The sequence below is a fragment of the Pagrus pagrus genome, assembly GCF_965226575.1.
Source record: "Pagrus pagrus genome assembly, chromosome: 6".
NCBI classification, from domain to species: domain Eukaryota; kingdom Metazoa; phylum Chordata; class Actinopteri; order Spariformes; family Sparidae; genus Pagrus; species Pagrus pagrus.
This window is the reverse complement of record NC_140190.1, coordinates 32370245-32393691: the sequence shown is the minus strand read 5'-3', so window position 1 is coordinate 32393691 and position 23447 is coordinate 32370245. Positions and strand designations below refer to the sequence as shown.

At 39.4% G+C, this 23447-nt stretch overlaps 1 protein-coding gene across 1 annotated transcript in view; it reads right to left on the bottom strand.

Annotated features, from left to right (window-relative positions):
* Window positions 1-1331: 1331 nt before the first annotated feature.
* Window positions 1332-23447, bottom strand: part of LOC311258352 (cadherin-2-like) — a 126057-nt gene continuing 103941 nt past the window's right edge. Inside the window, exons 15-16 of the mRNA XM_084354555.1 lie at window positions 19083-19244; window positions 1332-7441 (exon numbers count right to left, since the gene is read on the bottom strand). Of these exons, the coding sequence (XP_084210681.1) occupies window positions 7235-7441; window positions 19083-19244 (369 nt within the window). The 3' untranslated portion in view covers window positions 1332-7234. The remainder of the gene's footprint in view (window positions 7442-19082; window positions 19245-23447) is intronic.

Here is a 23447-nt window from a genome sequence, read left to right as displayed (position 1 = left end):
GTTTTCACTGAAAAAGCTCTGATTAACCCACTCTACACAACCTGCTCAGCACCAACCAGCAGACTAAATTAGGGACTAGCTTGTGAACATAGTGGAGCATTTAGCAGCTAAAGAGACTATATCCCTGCTGGATATGTAAATTAGTAAACTGTTGCCAACAGCTTTGTCAATGTCACTAATGTCAATGTTGTGCTTACAGCTTGTTCTGCTGCCTTCTAATGGCCAAAAATGAATGAATGCTGCTTTAAAATGTTCAACCTGGTATCAGGCCAAACTGTGTAATAGACCTCCTGGTCAACTGTCACTGTCATGTTTGGCCTGACCTACCCAACACAGTGTCATTCAATGGTTACCTTGGCTCTATCAAACATGTAATGTCCGGTTACACTTTCAAGATAAAAAGCCACCAAAACTACTTTGTTACGTTTAGGAAAAGAACATGGTTTTACTTGAAATAACTACTTCTTGAGACAGTCACCATTGACTATTTGCCTCATATGGGACTCAAACACTGAACACCTGGGTCAAACTCCCAGGAACGAAGGAATGGACCTCCTGACTTTCTACAACATCCTCTTGCAATGGTGACCCTCACACACTGACCTCTAGTGGCTCAGTCTATTACATACTCTGGTGTCGAGCAAAGATTCCACTGGATGCATGTGCATTGCATTCCGGCTCCAGTACGGTTTTGCTCCGTCGGCTGTCGTCCGTCATCCAGCAACCCCCACCGGCTGCGCTTTGAGTCCGGCACGGCGCAGCACCACCGGACAGCTGGATTTGCAAGACCGAGGAGTTCCCACGATAATTATGTAATCACACGTGACGTGTGGGTAGTTATACGTATGTGTTATAAACACAACAACAAGTCTTCCCAACCGAAGGATTAGAAGAAGAGCTTGTATTTTTGTATTTTTTTAGATTTTTGTGCTGGCATCAACATGGACTGTTTTATTTTGAAAATGAATGTGATGTTTTTGTGTCGGTGTGTGACTTCCTGTCTGCTCTGTGCTGAATTTGGCTGAATTGCTGCATCGTGCTCCGGCATCCGCCAGAAATAGAAACCCTGCTCCGGAAAGGTCCGGACTGACGGAGCTGGGACAGAGCAGATACGCAACGCAGTGGAGCCAGTGGAAGTAAACACATAGACTAGAGTGAAACCTATCAGCTCCGCTGCCGTGGCGGAGCGGAGACGGAGTGGAGCCAGACCGGACACGTATCTTGTGGAATCTAGCCGTCAGTCTGGGCTAGAGTGTGTGTGTGTGATTGGTATTGGTTTGCGAAAAATGTGAAAAATAGGCTACTGTTTTCCCATAATGAAAAGATAAAAACATGCAAAAACGTTTTAATTTGTAATCCAAATTACACATATACAAGGATTCAGGATATTAGCATGTCATTTTCAGAGACCACAACCAAAAGAACAACAAGAGAAAAAATACAATCTGTACATACTTCAGTTTACAGTGAGTAGCCAGTTGGAGAGTACCAGAGAACACTAAGGCAAATCATCAGCAGGCAGAAGAAAAAAATGCCTTTTTTGTATTTAATCCACCACAGCAGAGTATCAAGAAGTACTTTTGCTACAAAACACAGACTGATGTCTCCTTTAATAAGCAATCAGCTGCATAAGTTACATTGTGATTAAAGCAAAACAAAAAAACAGAAGGTATCTATCTAAAGTCTAGCATTACTGTACATGTCTTCTCACTAGATTTGGAACACCAAACTGGCAAAAATATGTAACTCTAATGTACAGCTCTGGGTTTGACCAATATCTGCCTCCCCACTGATAGAAACTCACGACACTGTAAAAGCCTGTGACTCAACAGGAAAAATGATACTCATACAGTCTTAATGCTGTCTAACACTGGGTTTCTAAATTAAAAAGAGTTAAGCTATTGAGAAACGTAAAGGTACTCAATAACTTCACAGCAATTTGCCCATTTGATTTTACAGGTACAGGAAACTCAGGAAAATAACCGCTCTAACAGAATGTCATATTGAGGAGGTGCAGCGTGCAACTGTCAAACAAAATTATTCTGACCATCTCAAAAAGCCTGACAGCAGTGTGAGTATGTGACAATTAAAACCAATAAATGGAAATATTTCAATGGCAAGACTAAAGGCTGAATTGATCAAGTGTTTCTAATTTTAATATTTGTTAAATATAGCACAGGTGTTTGAAAGGTGGGTCGCTTGTAATCAGAGTCATCTTATATTTGTGCCAGTATGATAATTATTATAAATTGTGAACCTGCATTGATACTGTTACCTACACTGACCCTACAGTTACAGTAGCAACCTCATTCAGTGAATGTTTCCCTCTAACAGAGCTTGTTAGAGGGTTTGGATTGAAATTTGTCCTGAACATTCTAGAGGCACTAAGCATACTTGGCAACATCTGTTTATTTAAATAGCTATTGCTAAATGGTAACTATAGTCAAATTAAGACTAGGAAGTCATTTTTTACCAGAATGAAGATTCTGTCATTTTGAAAATATCTACTGATTTGTCATTGTCATGTGCTGCAAGCTAGATGTCTTCTTGTTCTGTGTCTGAACAAAATATTCATCTTAATTCCTTACACATACAAAACACACAATGCACATATTCTTTTTCACAATTTCAAACTCTGGACTTATTTCTAACACAACCAAGTTGCACTGAAACCAATAAATCAGGTCTGGGATTCACCCAAAATGAAACAGGCTTGGTTGGATATTGCTGTATTATATTGGATAGCAATAAAACCAGAATTATTAAAAGTGCAATCCCAATTAATTTCATCATTAATCAGTTTGATGTGATGTGAGATCATGGAGCCCTGCTCACTTGGAAAATCCTAGAAACAGAAGCCAGCTGTCACAAAACCGCCCATGTAGAAGTTGATTTTTTATTTTTTAAAGTTTGGCGGAGTTGTTGATATCAGAAATCAGTTAAGAGAGTTTAAAATTGCGAAATAACATATGTGTATTGAGCTAAGGAATTTAAGTTAATATTTTGTCCAGACACACAGAACAGGATTAAATCACCTATATGCAACAAACTGAGCCATTACAAGCTGTAACTTTTGTAGTAAGTTGTAAATGTGCAGTACCCAATGAACCTATGAAGCTGTTTAAATGAAAACATGTTTCCAAGTTTCCGTAGTGTCTCTTGAATGTTCAGGTCAAATTTCAATTCAAACCAGTGAGAAATAAGATCTTGGTGAGGTTCAGAATACACATACAAAGAATCACAAAAATGCTGAAATTTAGCTCCGATGGCCAAACTTCAAAAATTGGAGTATAGCTATAGGATTTTGCATGGTCAGATGAATTTAATAGAAGCTTCAACATTAATTAATTTTTTTTCAAGGAAATCCATAACATGAACTGGGAAAAGTTCTGAATTTTGGATGAGTTGGTATAGAATGACCTTTTTTTGTGTAGAGATAATATTATCAGTTCTCGCTCAAACGTACAGTATATAGCTGCAAGATTCTTTAAGATTCCCTACACTGTTTCCCATTCTTATGTATTGCCATAGCAACCTTACACGAATTTGCTGTCTTCATTTTATTTGCTTGTAACAGAAAAAGACATACACCTACTGTCTTTACTGGATAGTCAGGATAAATAATGGATTCTGTAACACGTTTTTAGCTGGTATTTGACATTTTGTGTAACTTGATGCTTTGTTCAGTAAATCACGTATACACATGCAATACACAAAAATAGATTCTATGTTTCCTGTACCTTTTATTCTTGTTTTGTAAAAGTAGAACTTTTCATCTTAAGATTTATCCGCCAGCGACCATGAATACCCAAGTGTCAGAAAATCTAGCCAGAAGTTGTCAAAAATTGCCCAGGACTGTTGGATGAATGTTTCTTAAAAGAATGCCAAGTTGGCTCAATAGGAAACCAATGGAGAAAAGCTGCAACATATGCCACTATTTTACTGCAATAAGCAAAATTTGTGAATTTACATCAGCCTAATACCTGAACTTCATGTTTGTCACTGTAACAAAGATGTTTTAGTAGAAGTAGAGGTAGCAGTTGGTGAATGGCTTTTCTGCTTCTGTTTCACATTCTGGTCTCCCACTTTTGCACCATTCTGCTGCAGATCCAGACATTACAGAGGAAAGGTTTTGGATTTTGGATTTTAAGCACAATACCAATATTCGATTTATATTCAGTTCACCACCTCTTCATCAAACATACATATTCATCTGTAAATACAAACCCATTATGTCTGCTGAACCTAAAGTGGTCACCCTTGTTCTCTATCATATAGATTCCATATTTAATTACTCAATGACTTTTCTTTGTGATGGCAATTTTAATTTCATAGATCTTCTCTGCAACCGAAAGTGTTTCAAATCATTCACTGATTGTTTATAGCTGTTTTTTACTTTCTGTTTACCTTCATCTGCACCAACAAAATCATTGTTTTTCACCAATTTGCTTCTGTATTTTAAACTACATTCCATTTAAAGTTCCCATTTGTGAAATCACAGCAAGGACATAATCACATTATGTAAAACTGCAAATAACATTTTCTGCTTGTCACAACCACCTGGATTCAGAAAGGAAGCTATTTAAATTCTTTGTGGCACTTGATGTCCTTGACTATCTAACAGGAGAGGCAGCCAGTTTTTGTAGCAATTTAATCAAAGCTTTGACGTGATGTAATGTTGAATGATCAGAGTATGCAATGGAAAAATGAGTGTGGGAGAGTCTGGAGAAAATTAAAACTAATGATCTGTAGTAGGATTAAATGCAATATGTAGGAATTTCAGTTTATAACATTCACAAGTAAACTGAAATTATCAACAGAATGTGAAAAAATGTATTTCAAAGACATCTATTTATTGTGTTGCAGAAATATTTACTGAAGTTACATGAAGCATGCTAACCAGCTAGCCCTGGCCTGTCCTTTCTCATAATTCCACCATCTGTCCAGAGGTCTCATTTATAAAACTCTGCAGAGAATCCACACTGAATGTTTGCGTACATACAAATGAGGAAATGTACATATGCCAAAAAATATTCTGGCATACGCCCAACAATGCGCAGTTTCCTTTTATAAATCCCAAATCAACTTGGAAATGTGCGCATTGGATCCACCTCATATACTGTTCTCTCCACACCCACATTCAATGCAAATGCAAAGTGCCTCATGAATGTTAATGCATGGAAATGAGCTGCTAATCAATGGTTCTTGTCACTTGTCAATGGTCACAGCAAGAGAAAGACGAAGAAACTAAATATTTCTGGCACAGAGAATGAGGTGTTCGTTGATGAAGTGGAGGTTACAAAGCACATATTGTATAAGTTCACTCATGTTGTCCTCTAGCAGTGCGAGGACAGTGACAGTCTGTGTAGTCCATGCAGCATTGTGCACAAGTAGCACCGCAGTATTTATACGTTTACAGCGATCAGATTGACTATTCCACTTGCCAAAATTATCACAACGCAGAGTGTTATCCCCCACCCTTGGATATCATTTTAAATTGGAAGTTTGATACGTGAACACTATTTATTTATGTATTTAAGTTTAGTTACTGTGAACGCGGCCTGCATTATCATTAGGACTCACCATGAGGATATAGAGTGTAACAATTGTGCAAGAGCTGTCACCGACTTTATTTCCACACTATCTAATTTACACAATCCACATCTGCTGATTGTGAAGATGTACCGGGTGAGCTGACTGGAGAAGGCAGAGTGTGTGTGTGTGTGTGGCAGCCACAGCACTGTCTCGCACTTATTGTTATCTGTGTACAGTATTCATTCTTTGATGATATCTGATGTGATCTTGGATTTCTACAACCAATGATAATAATTTCTTTATCAAGCAGTCCGGCCCTGTCCATTGCTCTTCGGGGTTGGGAATGTGATGGTGAGATGGTGCTGAGGAAATACTGATTCCAGATTTGAGTTGGCTGATATCTTTTACATTTAAAAGGTGTTTATGGAATAGTTATGCTTCACTAGTACAGCAGCGCAAGTACAAATGACTCTGAGGGTCTGAATGTTAATGATAATGTGGATCGATAATTAACGTTGATACAAAGTGAAGTCAAATGTGACATGTATTATTATGCACAGAATAATTTTATTTCTAGTCTCCTTCAATTCACTGCCTCAGTGCCTGCCGTTTGTGCCAAGACGTTTATATGCAATGTTTAAAAATGAGACCCCAGACCACTAGCTACACAGCTAATGGAGCTAACTAGCTAACAACAGCTGCAGTTATTGGTAACTCTGTTGATTTACTGACCCCCATTTGTTTGGAGTATCAATTTAAAGGGAGGGACACTTCAGAAAATCACAGAGACAAATATTTCTATTGTGTCACAGACGGAGTAGTTTCACTGCCCCATATATGTAATGATAAAAGTTGTAAGCTTCTGCTCAGAAGAAAATGTCACAGATGCAGTAATCAGTGCGAATGCTACTTATCAAGCTTGTATATTTGACTCTGTTAACTGTAAATTGAGATCTACACACTGTTATATTATATTGTCATTTTCTGACTAAATTGGATGGAAAAATAATCCTTCCAACACCCAGAGCAGTACAGTATAGCCATGTTTTGCTGGTAGGATCATCCAAGGCGTCTCATAGTAGGTTTTTGCCTTTTAGAGTGTCCATCCAGTGTGTCTCTGCGGAAACGACTCACAGCACTCTCAACCGCACATACAGGTAATGATGTGGTACCCAAACACACACACACACACACACACACACACACACACACACACACACACTTTTTTTCATGGCGAAGTGCTCCTCCAGTTGCAAAACAGCGGAACACAATCAAAAAAATTTACAAAAAGGCACATTTGACCCCAGTGCTCCTGTACTGTGAGATTCAAGTGTAAATGAGCATCTGTAGCATGGCTGTCGCAGCTCTTAACCAAAATAGAGACAACATCCCCTCTGAGCACACTGTTCAGCCTGCTGAGGTTTGTTAGCACAGGGGCTAACGCTCAGATGACAGCGTCCATTAGCCTGAATGCTAGCCAGTGTCAGGCCTTTCTAGGCCAGGAGTCCAATTGGTCCCTAGTATCATCAACCGTCGCCAAGGCCGTGAGTCTCTTTACAAGCTGTCTCGTGGTAATACAGAAGTGCCGGTCCATACCCCATGTTCACCCCATACCCTCTTTTTTATTTCCACCCACCACCTCAACCTTGGAGCAAAGGTGGGGTGGGGAGGTGGTCATAGATGGTGGGGGTGTAGGTTGCTAATCATCCCCTCCGCCATACAGGTCAGCCAGCTTGCGGAAGCGCGGACCCCAGTCGCCGAGGTAGTCGTAGTCCTGGTCTCCGCAGCTTGAGGAGGAGTGCAGGGAGCTGAGGGAGCCAGCGGTGGAGCCACTGCCCTCGTAGTCAAACACCAGCAGGGAGTCGTACGGCGGGGCGGTGGGGTCGTTGTCGGCTGCTTTCAGGCCCTGAAAGGAAAAACAGAGGAGACAAGACGGTGAGCAAAGAGTATTGTCATGGCAAATAATAACAGCAGAGAGGGCATCCTTATCTAGCTCCATGGTAAAAAAAAAAAAGAAATCACCATTGACTGTCAGAGTGTGGAGGACAGGTACCAATATCAAATAAGGCTTGGTGGACTTTTATAACCTTATAAATTAAAAAAGCAAAGCAAATATAAAGAAAGTAAAACAGTATAAATTGTGCTGTTGCCTGAGGACAATTTATTAATTCAGTTTATTCAGTCGTGAAAATCAATCAATGAAGATTTTTCTCTGATTAAAATGTCTTCCCCAAAATCAGTGTAATTGGTTGGGAGGTCTATTAAAGTGTAAAATAATAATGTTTCAGATTGGAAAATCACTGATTTTAATATAACATACCTGATTTAAAGGCTGGTTAGTGTTAGTTAAAGGTGCATTTTGTAAGATCGGGACATAATTTAATTTAAAAAAATGTATAAAATGAACTAACCCTATCAACAGAGGGTGAAGAAGTAACAAAGTTTTGTCCAAGGTGCCTATGTATTGCATTGCAGAAATATCGACTGCTAAGCAGCCAGTATGGACCGTCTCTTCTTGTAATACCTCTTGGCCTGAGAGGTGATAGTGAGTCGCTGTAGCCTATAGTTGTAGTTATTAAGTAAACACAAAGATACAGAAGCTCCAGAAAACAACTTTTATCATCATCTCAGACAGAAGCTGCTCAAAAGAAACTATATCTGGGCAGAGAAAAGAAGCAATGTAAAAAGAGGCTAGACCACATTACATTTTGCCAGGGCTTTCCGACACCGGAGACAGCTCTGGGGAGTAAAAAGATGAACACTCAACATTTCTTTAGACCAGTAAGTAACTTCTTAATTGTCTGTTCACTAAAACATATCTTTAGTGTAACTAATGACAACACAAACTGTAATAGTGAGCTTGATGTGACTTTTCTTGTTACTTTGGTGTTGCTAAAACTAAGCTAAGTAAGCTATAAATGTTTACACAAAGATTACGTGATTGTATATGTGAAGATTATAAGATAGCAGTCTTATTTTGACCGAGTTATTTTAGTTGAGTTTTGTGTATTCTTGCTGTGCTGTCAGTTATTAGCTGCCTTTCTTTATAACAGATGAATGTAAAAAAATGTAATTGTATTGACCCAGTAGTAGACAGACTATCAGCGTTCAATCCATCATATTGTAATGATTTGGTATTATGGTTATGAGATTTATGTAACTTCGCTATACATTTTTGAGGACCTTTCAAGGTTTATTATGGGTGTCTCACTGTAGCAAGGACACTGTAAAATCTTGTCTACAGTAAATAAATCATGAAATTCTTGCTCCAGGTATGAAGAAACAACCAGGCCTGCAGAGCTGGAAGATCCCACCGCATCAACCATTGGTCCGATTGATAGTTACAAGAAAGCCTAAAGTGGCTGAAGAATCTTGCTTATTTGTACTTTGTAAACCGTGTGCCCTGTGAAAACCATGTGGCTGTCTGAGGAACACATTTTTCTCTGTACACATGTTTCTGCTATGTGACAATATGAAATTGTTAGTTTTGTACACAAATGTGCTTTACTTTCTTCTGAAAAGAGGGTAGATGGCTCTGTGATGTATGTATAATGAGTACTGACATCATCAGAGTGAAATAATTCATCAATCCTGTCTGTAATATTAAAATTAAAGATCCTACTAATCATATCCTACATGTACAGAGGGCTTTACAAAAAACATTCCAAACACTAGTGTTCACACTGTATATATCTCAGCCTGATCAAATCACTGCTCACACTGTATAATAAACACAGTGCTAACATGTTCTATTAAAAACAATATGTCTGAACTAAACTAACTGCCCTGCCACCTCTTTGTCTATTTGGGACCAGAATTCCAGTCCAGCCATCTTTGACCATCATCCCATGACACATTCTCTACACTGTGAACTTTTGCACATCCCGTGATGAAGAGGTTTGCACAAAACTGCACGGCTTAGTGAATCTAAAAAAATACATACTTGCTATAGTGTATTTATTATAGTATTGCCTTATATTTTATTATAATTTTTGTGTTCTATATCTATGTTCTTGACTGTTGCAGTAATTAGCCTACATTTTTTATGCACCCAAGGCAAATTCCTTCCTCTAAAAGGAAGTGAATTTTAGTATTACACAGATATGTTTGTGAATTTTGTAAACTTTGTAATAAATCGTGTGTTGACAATAACTGAAATGAAACATGCCAAGCTGCTGTTTTCAGAATGTAGTATCAATGTATACCTCTTAAAGTTTTATTTAGCGCTTAATGTGTAAGAAAAGAATGCAACAATGCAGCTGAGGAATGGTGAATGTGCGGGTAAATAAATACATACTTAGTAGGAATTATTTCTGTCTTTACAATTTTAACAACTTACAACAATGAATATGCATAGAAATAAATAAAATAAATTACAAAAAGGGTTTTGAACTAAATATTGAGAAGGGGGGAAATACTGCCCCCTATTTGTTTGGGAATTACAAACTGAGGCAAAAGCCAAGTCTGTGTGAAAGTTACAGAGGCAGAATGGGGGGACCGTTTCATTCTGCCTCTGATCTGCCGGCGGAGGTAGTAACAGAGCCACAACAGAGGCGAGACGATCTCTGTGTGAATGGAAATGCTGGCCGCGTGGGACAGGTGTGTGTCGGTCTGATGGTGTTCACAGCTAAACAACTAAACAGATCTTCACTCATCAAATAAAAGATAAATGTCCCACATTTGAACACACAAAGCAGTGTTACAGGACCAAACAACAGTAATGTGGTGGCAGGTAGTGTCTTAAGCATCTTAAATGAGGAAACAAAAACGTGAAATTAGCATAGAAGATGCCCCCGCCACTTGTAAATCGTTTGTATGGCAGCATTTTGGGTACCCGGTGGTCGACAGAGTGACAGACAAGACACAAATGTAAGCACTGTTAGAAAATAATGCCATTCACTGCAGCTAAGGCGAGCACTATGCAAAGACACCTACAGAACCACCACAGCTCTCTCCTAAAATCAACTGCGCCTGTGAAGGAAATACTGAAATGCCTTTAAAACTAAACTTCCACAGTCAAGCGCTAGAGCCACGGCAATCATGAAAGACATCAGAGTTTTCATTGCAGCAGATATAAGGCCATTTTCCCTGGTGGAAAATCAGCATACCTTTCCATCCCTGCTACCTCCAGTCCAAGTGTGTCTTTTTCAACTGCAGGAGACACAGTTAGTGCCCAAAGGCCTCAACTATTGCCAGAAAACTTAGACATGTTTATGTTCTTGAAAAAGAACGTGACCATATCTTAGGCTGGGCAGTGTAGTTGTAGCCAGCTCTCAGCTCTGTATCGTGCTTGAAGAAAAATTTGGTCAGTAGCTGTTTGCACTTTAAGTATTGAGAGAGTACTACTTTGAAAAATAAGACTATGAAAAACGTAGTTATTTATGTTATTTATACTGTTTAAATTTTTACTTTTGAGTTCAGTTAGAAGGTCACACGCAGCTTCAATTAGAAGTTAAAAGCTCACACATAGTTATTCAGGTCTGAAGAGACTCATGAGAAATCATACAAGAGAGAAACCAGTCAGTTGAGTTTGTGACAAAACCTTTTATAGTGCTTACATATTGTATCATGTCTTGTACTGCATATGATAATTCATACTCAGCCAGAATGTAGAACTGAAGTGACATTCATTAAAGATGATTACTAGTTAAAACATTTCAAAATGGACCTGCATTGTTCTGCATTTTGTGACTTTCGATTGAATCTTTAAGAAGTTTCCTTAGTGTTAAAATCTTGTCTACTTTGTTCTCTTGAACCCAATATCATGTCTTGTCTCATCTCGTGAGCTGAGTGTATCGTCACAACCATAGTGGCTTTCACCCTGTCTGCCCTGCTGACTCATCACATTTACGTCCAAAAACAGCGTCTGTCCCCTGCAGCAGAGCCAGGCATCTACTGCAGTTGACTGGTGGTGATTATGTGAAGCTATTTAGAAGCTATTTAGACTACCTCATCTGATTGAGAGAATGCCAAGAGTGTGGCAAAGCTGTCATCAAAGCAAAAGGTGGCTACTTTGAAGAATATAAAATATAATATTGTTTAACACTTTTTTGTTTACTACATAATTGCATATGTGTTCCTTCATAGTTTGGATGTCTTCAGTATTGATCTACAATAAAACTAAAGAAAAACCATTGAATGAGAAGGTGTGTCCAAACTTTTGACTGGTACTGTATATAGAACAATTAAACAGCCTGGATCTTTAAAAAATAAAGGAATGGCCTTGGACACAGGGACGAGCAGGCAGACAAAGGATCAAAGTCTGATATATTATGAGATAGGAATAAGTATTTTGAATTGTAGGCTCAGTCATATGAAACACAGTAACCTATACCTTCTATAATGTAGCCTATAATGACATGACAAGTCAGAATGTAAATTAAAGTGCGCTCGGAGGATTAGGCTTCATCATTAGGCTTACGAAATACAGCTTGTTTCAGTCAAACAGAGAGATTCTTTTATCTGGTGGAAGAAGGTCACAGTCATGCACGGTGTGGATGGATTCTTAAAAAAACAACAATAAACGCTTCACTTGGATCTGGAACACGGATTTTAACCATTACGTGATCTAAATATATTACTAAAATGTCTTTCTTTTGTAACGCGTTACTCCCAACACTGTCGACTAGATCCACCTCACACGCTTATTTTGAAACTATGGGTGGGGTAGGTAGGAAGTGTAGAACAGTGCTTGCTTTTGTAGGGAAACATGCCTAATGCTCTCATGTGGACCTTTGACCTGCTGAGGCCCTGTTGTTTTTTTCATTATTAACACCTTCCATCTGTGTGAGGACGTTATCAGGATGGAGACGCTGGGATGTCTCCCCGTGTCATCTCTTAGGAGGGAGAACAACACTCTCGTCATAAAACCACCAGAGGGAATCAGTTTGAATTAATTTACGATGGTAACCCCTGTACGAACTGTTTTTGACCTAACAAACAGGAACATTCCTTTCACACAGGTCAAACGAAGGAAACATATGAAGCTACTTCTCCTTTAAAACCTCAACCAAAGGAACCGGGATTGTTTGTGATAAAATTGTTTGTGATATAATGTCTTTATAATTGTAATTAGGTAACACGTCTGATGGACCGATCTTGCTATCTGTCCCTCTTTCTCATTCTTCTTCTCCCTACTTTCCAATACACACACTAGAGAAAAGGACGGTGGAAAACCCCCCTTTCTCTACCTCCTCTCTTTGAAGAGATTAACGACACATCTGGTTCAGTCTTATCTTTGGTACATTCCAAACAAATGGTCAGAGTTTCCTCTAGACTTCAGAAGCATTTCTAATTAACAATTAAATCAGAGTCTCACCTGTTTTATTCTTACAATTTGAAATCCAGTAAAATAAGCTCATCAAACTGAACCAATTCCTAAGTTTCTGTGATGAACATGGACTGAGATCCTGCTTAATGCTCACTGGTGTCTGGTGTTTGGTGGAGTCACAGTGCCATCTAGTGGTAAGTTATGGTTAACTGGATTAGACTGTCGGAGATCTTTTTAGTTTTCTAACGTGTTTATAAACTACAATTTAAAAGTCTGTAAAATGTTTTTCTTCACAAGCCTTAAGCTAACACTAGAAGGAACATGTATAAGCGACCAGTTTCGTCAGTCCTACGTTGTCTTCAAGTGTATTCTTATGTTCTGATCCAGTGTTGATTTCATTTAAGTGTTCAATGATTTTAATCAGATCATAATGTCTTATTGTTTCACAAAAGTCCATCTACTTTTGCCATGGTAAAGTTCTGAGAAAGGCTAAGCGCGATTTCGAAGCGTTAACTTGATAGTTGGAATTAATCAAGTTTAAAGGTGTGGAATTAAAACATCCACACTAGGAGTGTGGTCGGTACGCCCCTTTTTCTCCGCCTTTGTCGGAACTATTAAAGCCAAGGGACAGAGCTCCCTCGCTCTTTTTCTCTTCTTTGCTAAATTTTTCAACACTTTACTTTGCTTCTTTTTGTAACAAGCTCCTAGGTATAAAAATCTCCGTACAATCGACCACGTGCGATAATCTTTAAGAGCTTTTATTTTTGTTAGACGTTAATAGAAGTAAGTTCCGTCTTTATTATTTTTGTTAAGTATCACTATTTTATTCAGTGGAACAGAATTCAGTTTAATTATTCTTGTATTGAGAAACAACTGAGGAAGCGCCAGGCCAGCGTCATCCTTTCGTTATCCTCGTCAGGAAAGTTAAATATCAGTTGAATTAGAGTTAAAAGTCGCCACTCAGAGTGTGAAGATAAACAACAGTCTTTTTTAAGACTAAAACGCCAAGCAAAACGCGCAGTATCACTGCCTGTTTCAAGGACTTTGTGCCAAGCTGAAGTTAAGCTGCCCTCTACGCTCACGAGCGGTACCATCCCGCTGGGCAGCGAACCGGACCATCCTCTGCTGAGCGCTGGACCAGCTGGTCTCTCTCCGACACCTGGACGAGAGAGAGCCGCCTGCTGTGAGGTCGAACCGGACCATCCTCTGCTGAGCGCTGGACCAGCTGATCTCTCTCCGACACCTGGACGAGAGAGAGTCGCCTGCGGTGAGGTCGAACCGGACCATCCTCTGCTGAGCGCTGGATCAGCCGATCTCTCTCCGACACCTGGACGAGAGAGAGCCGCCTGCTGTGAAGTCGGATCGACCGCATCTTCCCTCTTTCTTCGGGACCCGCAGCTACCGCGAGCCAGCAATCCCTCAGACGAAATCCGGCAGAAAGATCGAAGCGAAAGGCTTCTCCACTCTTCAGACAAAGTAGGCTAAGCATCTTGCACACGTTTCACTAAACGTTCATGAGTTGGTGTTCTTTTAATTCCTAATTCATAATAATCTTTTCACAAGACAAGTCCGGTTAGGGTCTCGTTAGTATCAAAATTACTCTCGTAACATTTGAATGCTGCCCAGACTCACGACTTTACCATCGCTCATCCACCTTAAATAATCCTGTCACTTTAACCATATAGTCTTCACATTTCTGTTTGTTTTATTGTTGTCTGAATCATCATTTCATTTATTCACCTTGATTTATTTAGTAAATAAACATATTTAACCGTACGTCGTTGTCTGTGCTTACTTGCTTTGATGTGGAGAACCGGGGAAACTGTATAAAGAAGTCACTAATTCAGCTATGAGACTAACTAAATTGATTTAAATTGATACAAGTTAACCTTGTTTAGTCGGATTTGATTAATTACCTCCGGATTATTCAAATAGACAAAACATCGGAGGTGGTGCCCCATTAACGAGTGTTTTATTAATCTTCAGTGATTAATACCTTGCCTTTAATACAGTGTATCTCCTACACTTTCAATTTACAAGTATTTAAGCCCTCAGACAAGTTTAGGAAAGCTAACATAAGAGAGGACTAAATATGATTACATAATATAATAATAATATTAAAAGTAAGAATAATTGCTATTATTATAACTTTAGGGGTGCTAGAATAAAATATAGGTGTACCTGAGTACCCCTAAATAGAGTCTAACATCACCAATGGGAGAAAACAACGAGAGAATTGTAAAAATATCACATTTACGCCTATGATCAATTGACTACAAAATGCTTAGTCGTTATTACTAGTGACTACACATCACCAGCAGATGGGTGGGTGGTTCGGCTGGGTGTTCAATCCATTGCTTGGCACCTTATCAGCGGTTGCTGTAGCAGGGGAGTCATTTGACATATAAAACCTTCACACACAAAGCCTGTGTTTGATGTGGGATAAAGAGCATGCACATTCATGAGAGACGCATGTCACAACTTAATCCAAGGAATTCCATATGCATTATTTCTAAATCAGAGAACATTGTATGAATTATATACTGAGTAGAGCTGTTAACTTTCAGTTCATTAAAAAATAACAAAGCCATGTTTGTACCAGAGATTTTCCACACAACACTGAGACTGAGAAAATAATTTATGGGGGAGTGAGCTACTGGACACTGACAATATCTACTCCAGGATTATACTCCAGTAATCCTGAAATATTTTTAAAGTAACTGTATAGTAAACCTAAAAGGGTATATGTTCATGCCTTCATACCAAAGCAATGCAAGATCTAAAACCGCCTCTGATGAGCATTGTTGATCTTTTATCTGAACATTCACTTTCCCAAAGAAGTGGGACTCGAAAAATCAATCACAAGCCAGCCTCTCAAACCTCTCTATGAACAGTAGGGAGTGTTGGAGAAGGCAGGAAGGAGGGATTATTGAGGAGGGTAGAAGAGAGGAGGATTTGGGTCAGGCTGGACAGATGCCGCCACTATCTCCAGGAGGAGATTCAGCAGATTACCCAGTGCCGCCTCAATTTATCTCAGTCTCTTATCCCCCCCCTCCCACACCCACACACACACACATTTTAGAAATATACATGATGTGTACGAACTCACTCTAAGCAAGCTGGAGGAGTAAAAGTACTTTCTGAAATTACATCTCAAACTATCAGTAGAAAAATGCCTCCCCCCGCTGTTAAGAATGGTGGAAATGAAAGCAGTAAATCTGATAAGCTGTAGAAATGTTTTGTGGGCCACGTCTGTTGTCTGACTCAAGTCACTTCTGTCACTCTGAAACTCAATGGGACAAGAGAATTAACGCAGAGAGAGTGAGAGGGAGAGGCAGGGCAGGAAGCATCAGCTTGTCATGCCTGCTGGATTAAGCTGTCTAGATCAGCTTGCCATGCCTGACAGCTCATTATTCATAGCTCCACTTGGCAGATGTCTTTATGAATGCCGACCAAAACACACACACTCGCACACACATACAATATGGAAGCAACTAGTGCACGCAGAGCAACATGATTCTGCTGCATCGACAATGATTACTCTTCATGCCCAAGATGACCCTCTGTCTGGGAGTCGTGCATTCAAAATGTGATGACAGTTATGAGCCTTGTTAAAGAAAGAGTTCAGTCTCTTCAATACGCTGATCTTAATCTGATTAACTCCGAGATTCATGTTAATCCATCTGAGAGAGTATAACGCTTTTAGGCTTAGATCAGACCTGCACTGATGCAAACCAATGACCTGTATTCAAATACAGTAGGCTAGCCCTCTCACTTGGGCTATACTGGACTTTTAAATGAGATGGCCCTCCTGAGGAAAATATAGCATCATTCATTTCTTCAAATACTTAAATATGATTTATGCTAAATTTGATTTTTTTTTTCTTTCTTGGTTCTGTTCTGGGAAAAACTTTTGACCAGGTTCAAAATGCAGGGATCAATATTTTGGTAATTACACAGGTCAAATGGCAATGGCTTACAGAACACTTTAGCATCTTTCAGACAATTGTTTTGGTTCAGTCTCTCATCAACCTGGTTTTCAGCAGCAACAGGCAGCTGTTTTCATGAAAACCAACTACACACTATATGTATCTGTACAGCACCAACCAGCAGCAACTAGCAAGTGAACATGCCAATGTTGCTAATATGTCTGTTGGATGTGTAATGTGGCTTTAGGTTGACACATCAATTGACTCTCGTCTGGTGGCATACACTTTTTCTGTTGGTACATAATGAGATAATGTAATTTTCTGTAATCTATGCTATGTGCACCTAGAAGAATAGTAAATAGTATACTATACTGAATGCAATTTTTTTCCCCTGGCTAACTCATAACCTGCCGCACTCTGCCTCAGACTAGCTACATGTAGTACTCATTGCCTTTATTGGTTTGGTTGGTTGGGTTTAGGCATGAGCAGTGACATTGCTTATAAAAGTAAGCCAATCAGATGCAGAGTAGTGCAGGTCATGCCATCGCCAGAGAAATGAGCAATTTGAAAAGCTTAGAGGCAGACCTATTACCTACACAGTAATAGTAAAAGTTAGAATGGTGTTTAATGGATGTAAGGATATTGGTAATGAACTTGTATACCCAAAAGCAGACAAAGCAGCCAAGTCAGTCATGGCCACTCATCCAGTATAGTCTGGTTGTATGTACAACCACAAACTGCAAATATTGTCCTCGAGCTCTGGGGGTCCGAGCACATCTAAGTTAGCATCTTTACTGAGTGAATACTACTAACACTATTATTATTATTATTATTAGTAGTATTATTGCTTAGCCAATTTGCAATGCCTCTACAGCCTTGAAAGAGCTGCCAGTGCATCAGTTATTATGATACGCCAGTTCCGCCGACCATCCATAATCACTTCCCCAGTAACCTCCCCAGGAAACTCGTGGATATACTAAGTGTTCACTGTGTTCCATTTTAAAGTAAGTAAATGGGACACCGCCACAGAGTTCCCTTTACCTCAAACTGTCCTTTTAAGAGCTGAGGATGGTCTGCAGCCAATCTGTGGGATTAACTAAACTCAATGGATTTACCTCCAATGAGGGAGCCAGACTGTGGCTATGTCTGAAGCCAGCTAATCCTGACCATAAGCATAGCTAATTAAGAATTACACGTACACTTCACTCTGTGTTTCTCTGCCTCTCACTCCCTCTTGCTACACTATGTCTGTTTCTTAAAAAAAACAAAAAACAGTGTTGGCTGTTGGTGTGCATCCTCCTGCCAACCACACACCATCTCATATCAATGACACTACTTGTGTATGTATTGTGCATACACCCGAGGATCAGGCTGTACAACTGAGCTGAGAACTAAATACATTTTAAATCTGCATCATTTTGTGTGTGTACTTCCCTGTTTGAATGTAGACATTGCATTCTGATTTAATTAGCACCCACTGTAACAATCAAAGTCTTTGAATGTTACAGTGGGTCAGTCCCCATACTGGCACCTCCAAATGGCAACTGTTTGAAAAAACTGTTGGAACTTCAATATCCCTAAATCCCATAAGGTGATGAGGTAAACTGCACACATCTCAGCCAGTCTTTGATGCTTTATACCAAAGGATAGAAAAAGGGGCAACAGAGCCAACATTGGCATATCCAGCTTTTTGGACACAGTGTTTGCTTACTGCTGTCGAAAAGACAGTTTGTATTTCACTCAAGTTGTGATTCATCACTTCCTGTTGTCTGAGAAGTGCGTGTGTCCAACACCAGAATTCAATCTGGGCAAACTGATTGAATGTCAGTAAGTGAGGATGGGACACCCTTCCCTGCTATGGTGTCACACTTGCTGGTTTAGACTGAAAAGAACACTGACATTTTTCACAAAGATAGAGTAGGGCTGGGCAGATATGGCCATAAAATAATAATGTCATATTTCTAAATTATATCACTATACACAATATATATCTATGTCATCCGGGGGCAAAAATCAAATATCACCATATTTTTGACCAAATAGCAACAATTTATAGGGATGACTGTTGATGCTTTCACAACATGTTAACACAATGAGATTTTTTATAAATAATCATCAGTAATGTGGATCTAACGATCAAGTGGGTAAAATCAAGTGTAAGAACAAGTTGAAGTCAGAAAATGACATCACTTTACTGAAATGCATCCTTTAAAGCCAGGAAAAGACAACACTTAAGTCATATCACAATATAACCGTATTCAACATCTGAGATGATTTATAGACTTATATCATAATATTGATGACACAGTAAGATTTGTGGATTCAGATTTATTTGTGCATTGTCGTACCTCATGGATGAAGTCTCCTATGTCTCCTGGGTGGGGGGCAGAAGAACGGAGAGGGTACTGGTGGTCATGATGGAGAGGCCTCTCATCCATACGTCGGATTCCCACCTTGACACAATCTGATTCCAGGGCATCAGGCTGCTGCAGCTGACTGAGATCGTAATCCTAAAGACAGACACAAAACCACAGTCAATTTTAGCTATATAGCCCAATATCACAAATCGTAAATCTGATCTCAATAGTCAGGATTGTGGAAAAATTAATTACTTCTGGTTAAAATCTGTTTGGTGAAGCATTCTTACAAGATTAGGAGTCTAAAGCCATGCTAGTGGTTCTGTGAGACTGTACTTAGGTACTTCTGTGCAACATGCTATATGTCAATGCCAGCATTCTAAGATGCTCTCAGTAACAATTTTAGCACTTTGAGGTATAAAACATATTACCAAGTTCATTATCTCTGTTTGTCAAGACATTTTAGTCTGAACCAAAGTGGTGGCCCAACTGAACGGCACAGACAGACATTGCCATCCCAAAAATAAAGTCTTATAAATGTCAAATAATTTTTTAATTATTATTATTATTATTTTTTTTTAATGGTTGATTTGTCACTTTATGGTAAAGGTAGCAAAATTAAGCTAAGCTAAGATACATTTAATGTTATTCCATCACAAATATACTGAAATAATGTGATACATATATTTTTTGTACACTTCTGAGATGTTTTCAAAGTAAACCTAGCAAAAAATATGTGGAAATAAAACAAGTACTGGTAATACAACTAATTCCAATTTCCAAATTGACATATGCTGGTATTAGGGCTGTAGCTATCGATTCTTTTTGGAATCGATTAATCTAGCACTTTATCGATCGATTAATCGATTAATCGTATATATATATTTTTTGCATTTTTAAACAACCAAAACAAATAATGCATGACGAAAATGATGTGGCTGTAAAATGATCAACCATTTGGCTTTTATTTCTTTAAAAAACAGAGGTATTTCTTACAACTCCAACATTTGGCTCCAAAACTTTATTGCAATTTACTAATCTAGTGCAAGTGTAAACAATTAAATAACAATACAGTTTCAACTTACTGTAAAACATGTATAACATGTAACACTATGAATCAATACAAACTTAAATAGTAACGGCCATTTTGCCTTAGTGTTGTCTTATACAACATTACAAAAAGGGATTGCACCTTCTAACCACCTACTAACAAATAATATATAATCTTTGGGATAGGCCTATTTGCTATGGTAACCTAGCAACCTGTGTGTGTGCACGCATGCTGTGTTATATATAATTTTATGTTATACATAGCACCAAATCACAACAGAAGTCATTTAAGGTCACTTTTCCTATAGAACCGGTCCGGACCGTGTTCATTTAATTAATAATTTCTTCATCGTCGCGCATCTACAATTCTCCTCCGCTCTGTTTTACGAAGGGAGGAGCTCCGGACCGACGTAAACAAACACGCGTGCACACACACTTACAGACAGACAGAGAGAGAGAACATGTCACGTCGGTCTCAACTGTCTGTAAAGCAGATATCATATCTACGTTTTTTAAACGCGCACAAACTGATTCTGCTCTGGCATGTCATCTCGAGCCTTCGCAGTTCTCCGTCGTGGTGGCGGATACGCAATGCAATCCCCCCCGGGCTGCTGGAGAACCAGCGTGAGGACGTGAGTTTAGAGGACCAATCACAGCCCTTGCCGTCTCCGTTTCCCCGCGACGGAGTGCCGGACACTCCGCGCCCGGAGAGGCTCTCCGGCTCTCCGGCGACGGAGAGGGCTCTCCGTGTCCGTGTATGGCACTTTACGCAGTAGTATTAACAACGGTCCGTGTGGAACATTCAAGATCCCTGCGCGTCATAGGAATTTAACGACGCTTCGAGGCAGAGTTTTTGCCTCGACCAATTTTTGTAATCGAGTAACTCGAGTAACTCGATGAATCGTTACAGCCCTAGCTGGTATACTAACGGTTTTACAAATATCAGATGGATTGTACCTTGTATCAGAAAATCCTCAAGACTCCTATGCTGATCTGAGTGATAACGATGACCAAATAGTGGATCGTGATTATCAGCCCACAAAGGCAGAAGTGACTTGGGACATTTCTTTTGAATCCCTGGAAGATGATGAGGTTGCCTCAACAAGCTCTACAAAGCTGCCTCACAAGAAGAACAGAAAAGGGAACAATACCCTAAAAACATGTTTATGAAGGTTCTCAGTCATCCAGGACATGGTAACTCTAAATGCTATATCGTCGGCAACTGGACTTGTTTCAGTTTCTTGAAGACGTTTCACCTCTCATCCGAGAAGCTTCTTCGGTTCTAAAAACAGTTTCCTTGGAGGAGCCAGATGACACCCCTGACCCAACTCCTCCCTCAGGCCCAAACAAAGGCACAATGAGAATCTGGAAGCATGAGGACATTGAGGAAGTCCAGGTTTCTAATTCAATATTTGAACCCCCTGAGGCTGTGCAGACACCCTTGCAGTACTTCAAAATGCTCTTCACTGATGAGATGATTGAACACATTGCTCATCATACCAATCTTCCAATCTACTCTGTCCAGGAGTTGGGGGATCCAATCAAGACTAGCCCAGAAGAGTTTGAAGATTTCCTGGCAATCCTACTCTTTATGGGTGTTTTCAACATCATCCATGACCTGCTACTCTATCACATCCACCTTCTTCAATGTTGCCCTAAATGAGCAGTAGCAGACGCTACCTCTAGGGGCCAAAGTGATCACAACACTATGCAAAACCATAACACAGCCATGGCTTTCTGTTGTCTTCTGTGACAACTATTTCACAAGTTTCAACTTGGTCCAGAACCTGCATGCCTCCCTGGGTGTCAAGTGTATCAGCGCTGTGCGACCAGACTGCATCTAATCTGATCTAATTTGAGTCTTTGTGCTGTTGCACCACCAAACAGATGAGGTCAAGATGGAAAAGTTAGAAATGCAATGTTTTCTTGGTTTTTGCAATATTTTCTTTTGTTGAAAAGAAAAACAGCAATGTTTTGTAGCATACCACCAGAAATAATGTGGATCCATTCTCAAAAAACAACAACAATTTTTTGCTGTTTATTTCTTTTAAAAAGTTAGATTAATTGTTTTTGGTATTTGTATGTATTTCAGTACTTTTACCATGAACTGAAATCTCGATAGAGGCCTATATTTAAAAAAGCGTTGGGTCTGTTGAAAAAAAAATCATTGTTGTTATTGTTGCTCCAAGGGAATAAGAAATGCAATGAAAGTTTTCCATTGCTTTTTTCTTGGTGGGGTTGTTCAAGGGTTACATATTGACAGTATATTTTCTTGCCATGAATTTCTATTTCTCTGTATCTTTATCATCATGAATAATGCCTAAAAAATATTATTGATTTATGATTCATGCATGAAGGTAAGTTATCCCTATAATTCACTTTAATAAGCTACTGGTATGCATGCAATTCTTGCCATCACCATCGAAGTGTGGCGGCACAATATCAATATAATAACTCACTTTAACTCACTTTTTTTAAGAAAAAGAAAAAACAACCTTTTAGTCTCACTCACTTTGTGAGCCAACTTGCTCTGCTTTTGCTCTTTTTTTTAGTCAACATAACTTTGTGTCACAAAGGTAACACTTGCAAAGGCAGCTGATCCCCAGCCTCTGTGGTCGCTTCTGTTTTAATGTAAGGGCTTTTCCCAATTAACTGTTTAATTCAAGTCTCCAAATACAACAGAAAAAGTCGCTAGATTTGTCGCTAGTCTTGTCGGGTCTGAAAACTCGCTAAATATAGCGACAAAGTCGCTAAGTTGGCAACACTGCATCACACAGGTGAACGTGAGGTGGGATTGATTGACATGGGGCCCCATTCGGGAGGTTTCGAGATGTCAATGCAAATCGCCCATTGTTGTTTATTTAACCTTTATTTTTCAAATCAAATCAAATCAAATTTTATTTGTATAGCCCAAATTCACAAATCACAGTTTGCCTCAGAGGGCTTTACAATCTGTACAGAGACGACACCCTCTGTCCTTCGACCCTCGATTAAAGGGAATTTTTAAAGGGAGGTCGGTTGAGAGCAAGCCGTCTTTTTCAATTCTCTCTTCCATTGTGGTCTTTTGCGGGGGGATGGGCGGTGGGGCGGCATGCGTCGAATATATTTTTGAAACATTCATAAAACAGCCCTCGGGCCCCGAGTCTCGCAACTCGGGGCCCCAAGCAGTTGCCTGCCTTGCCTGTTCACAAGCTGCGCGTCTGGCTGTATGTGATTTGTAAAAAAAAACATGCCATGTGGCCTGGCATGTTCAAAAATTCAACTCAGCGTTGCAGTTTGGCTCATAGCTTATAGTATATTTTGAAT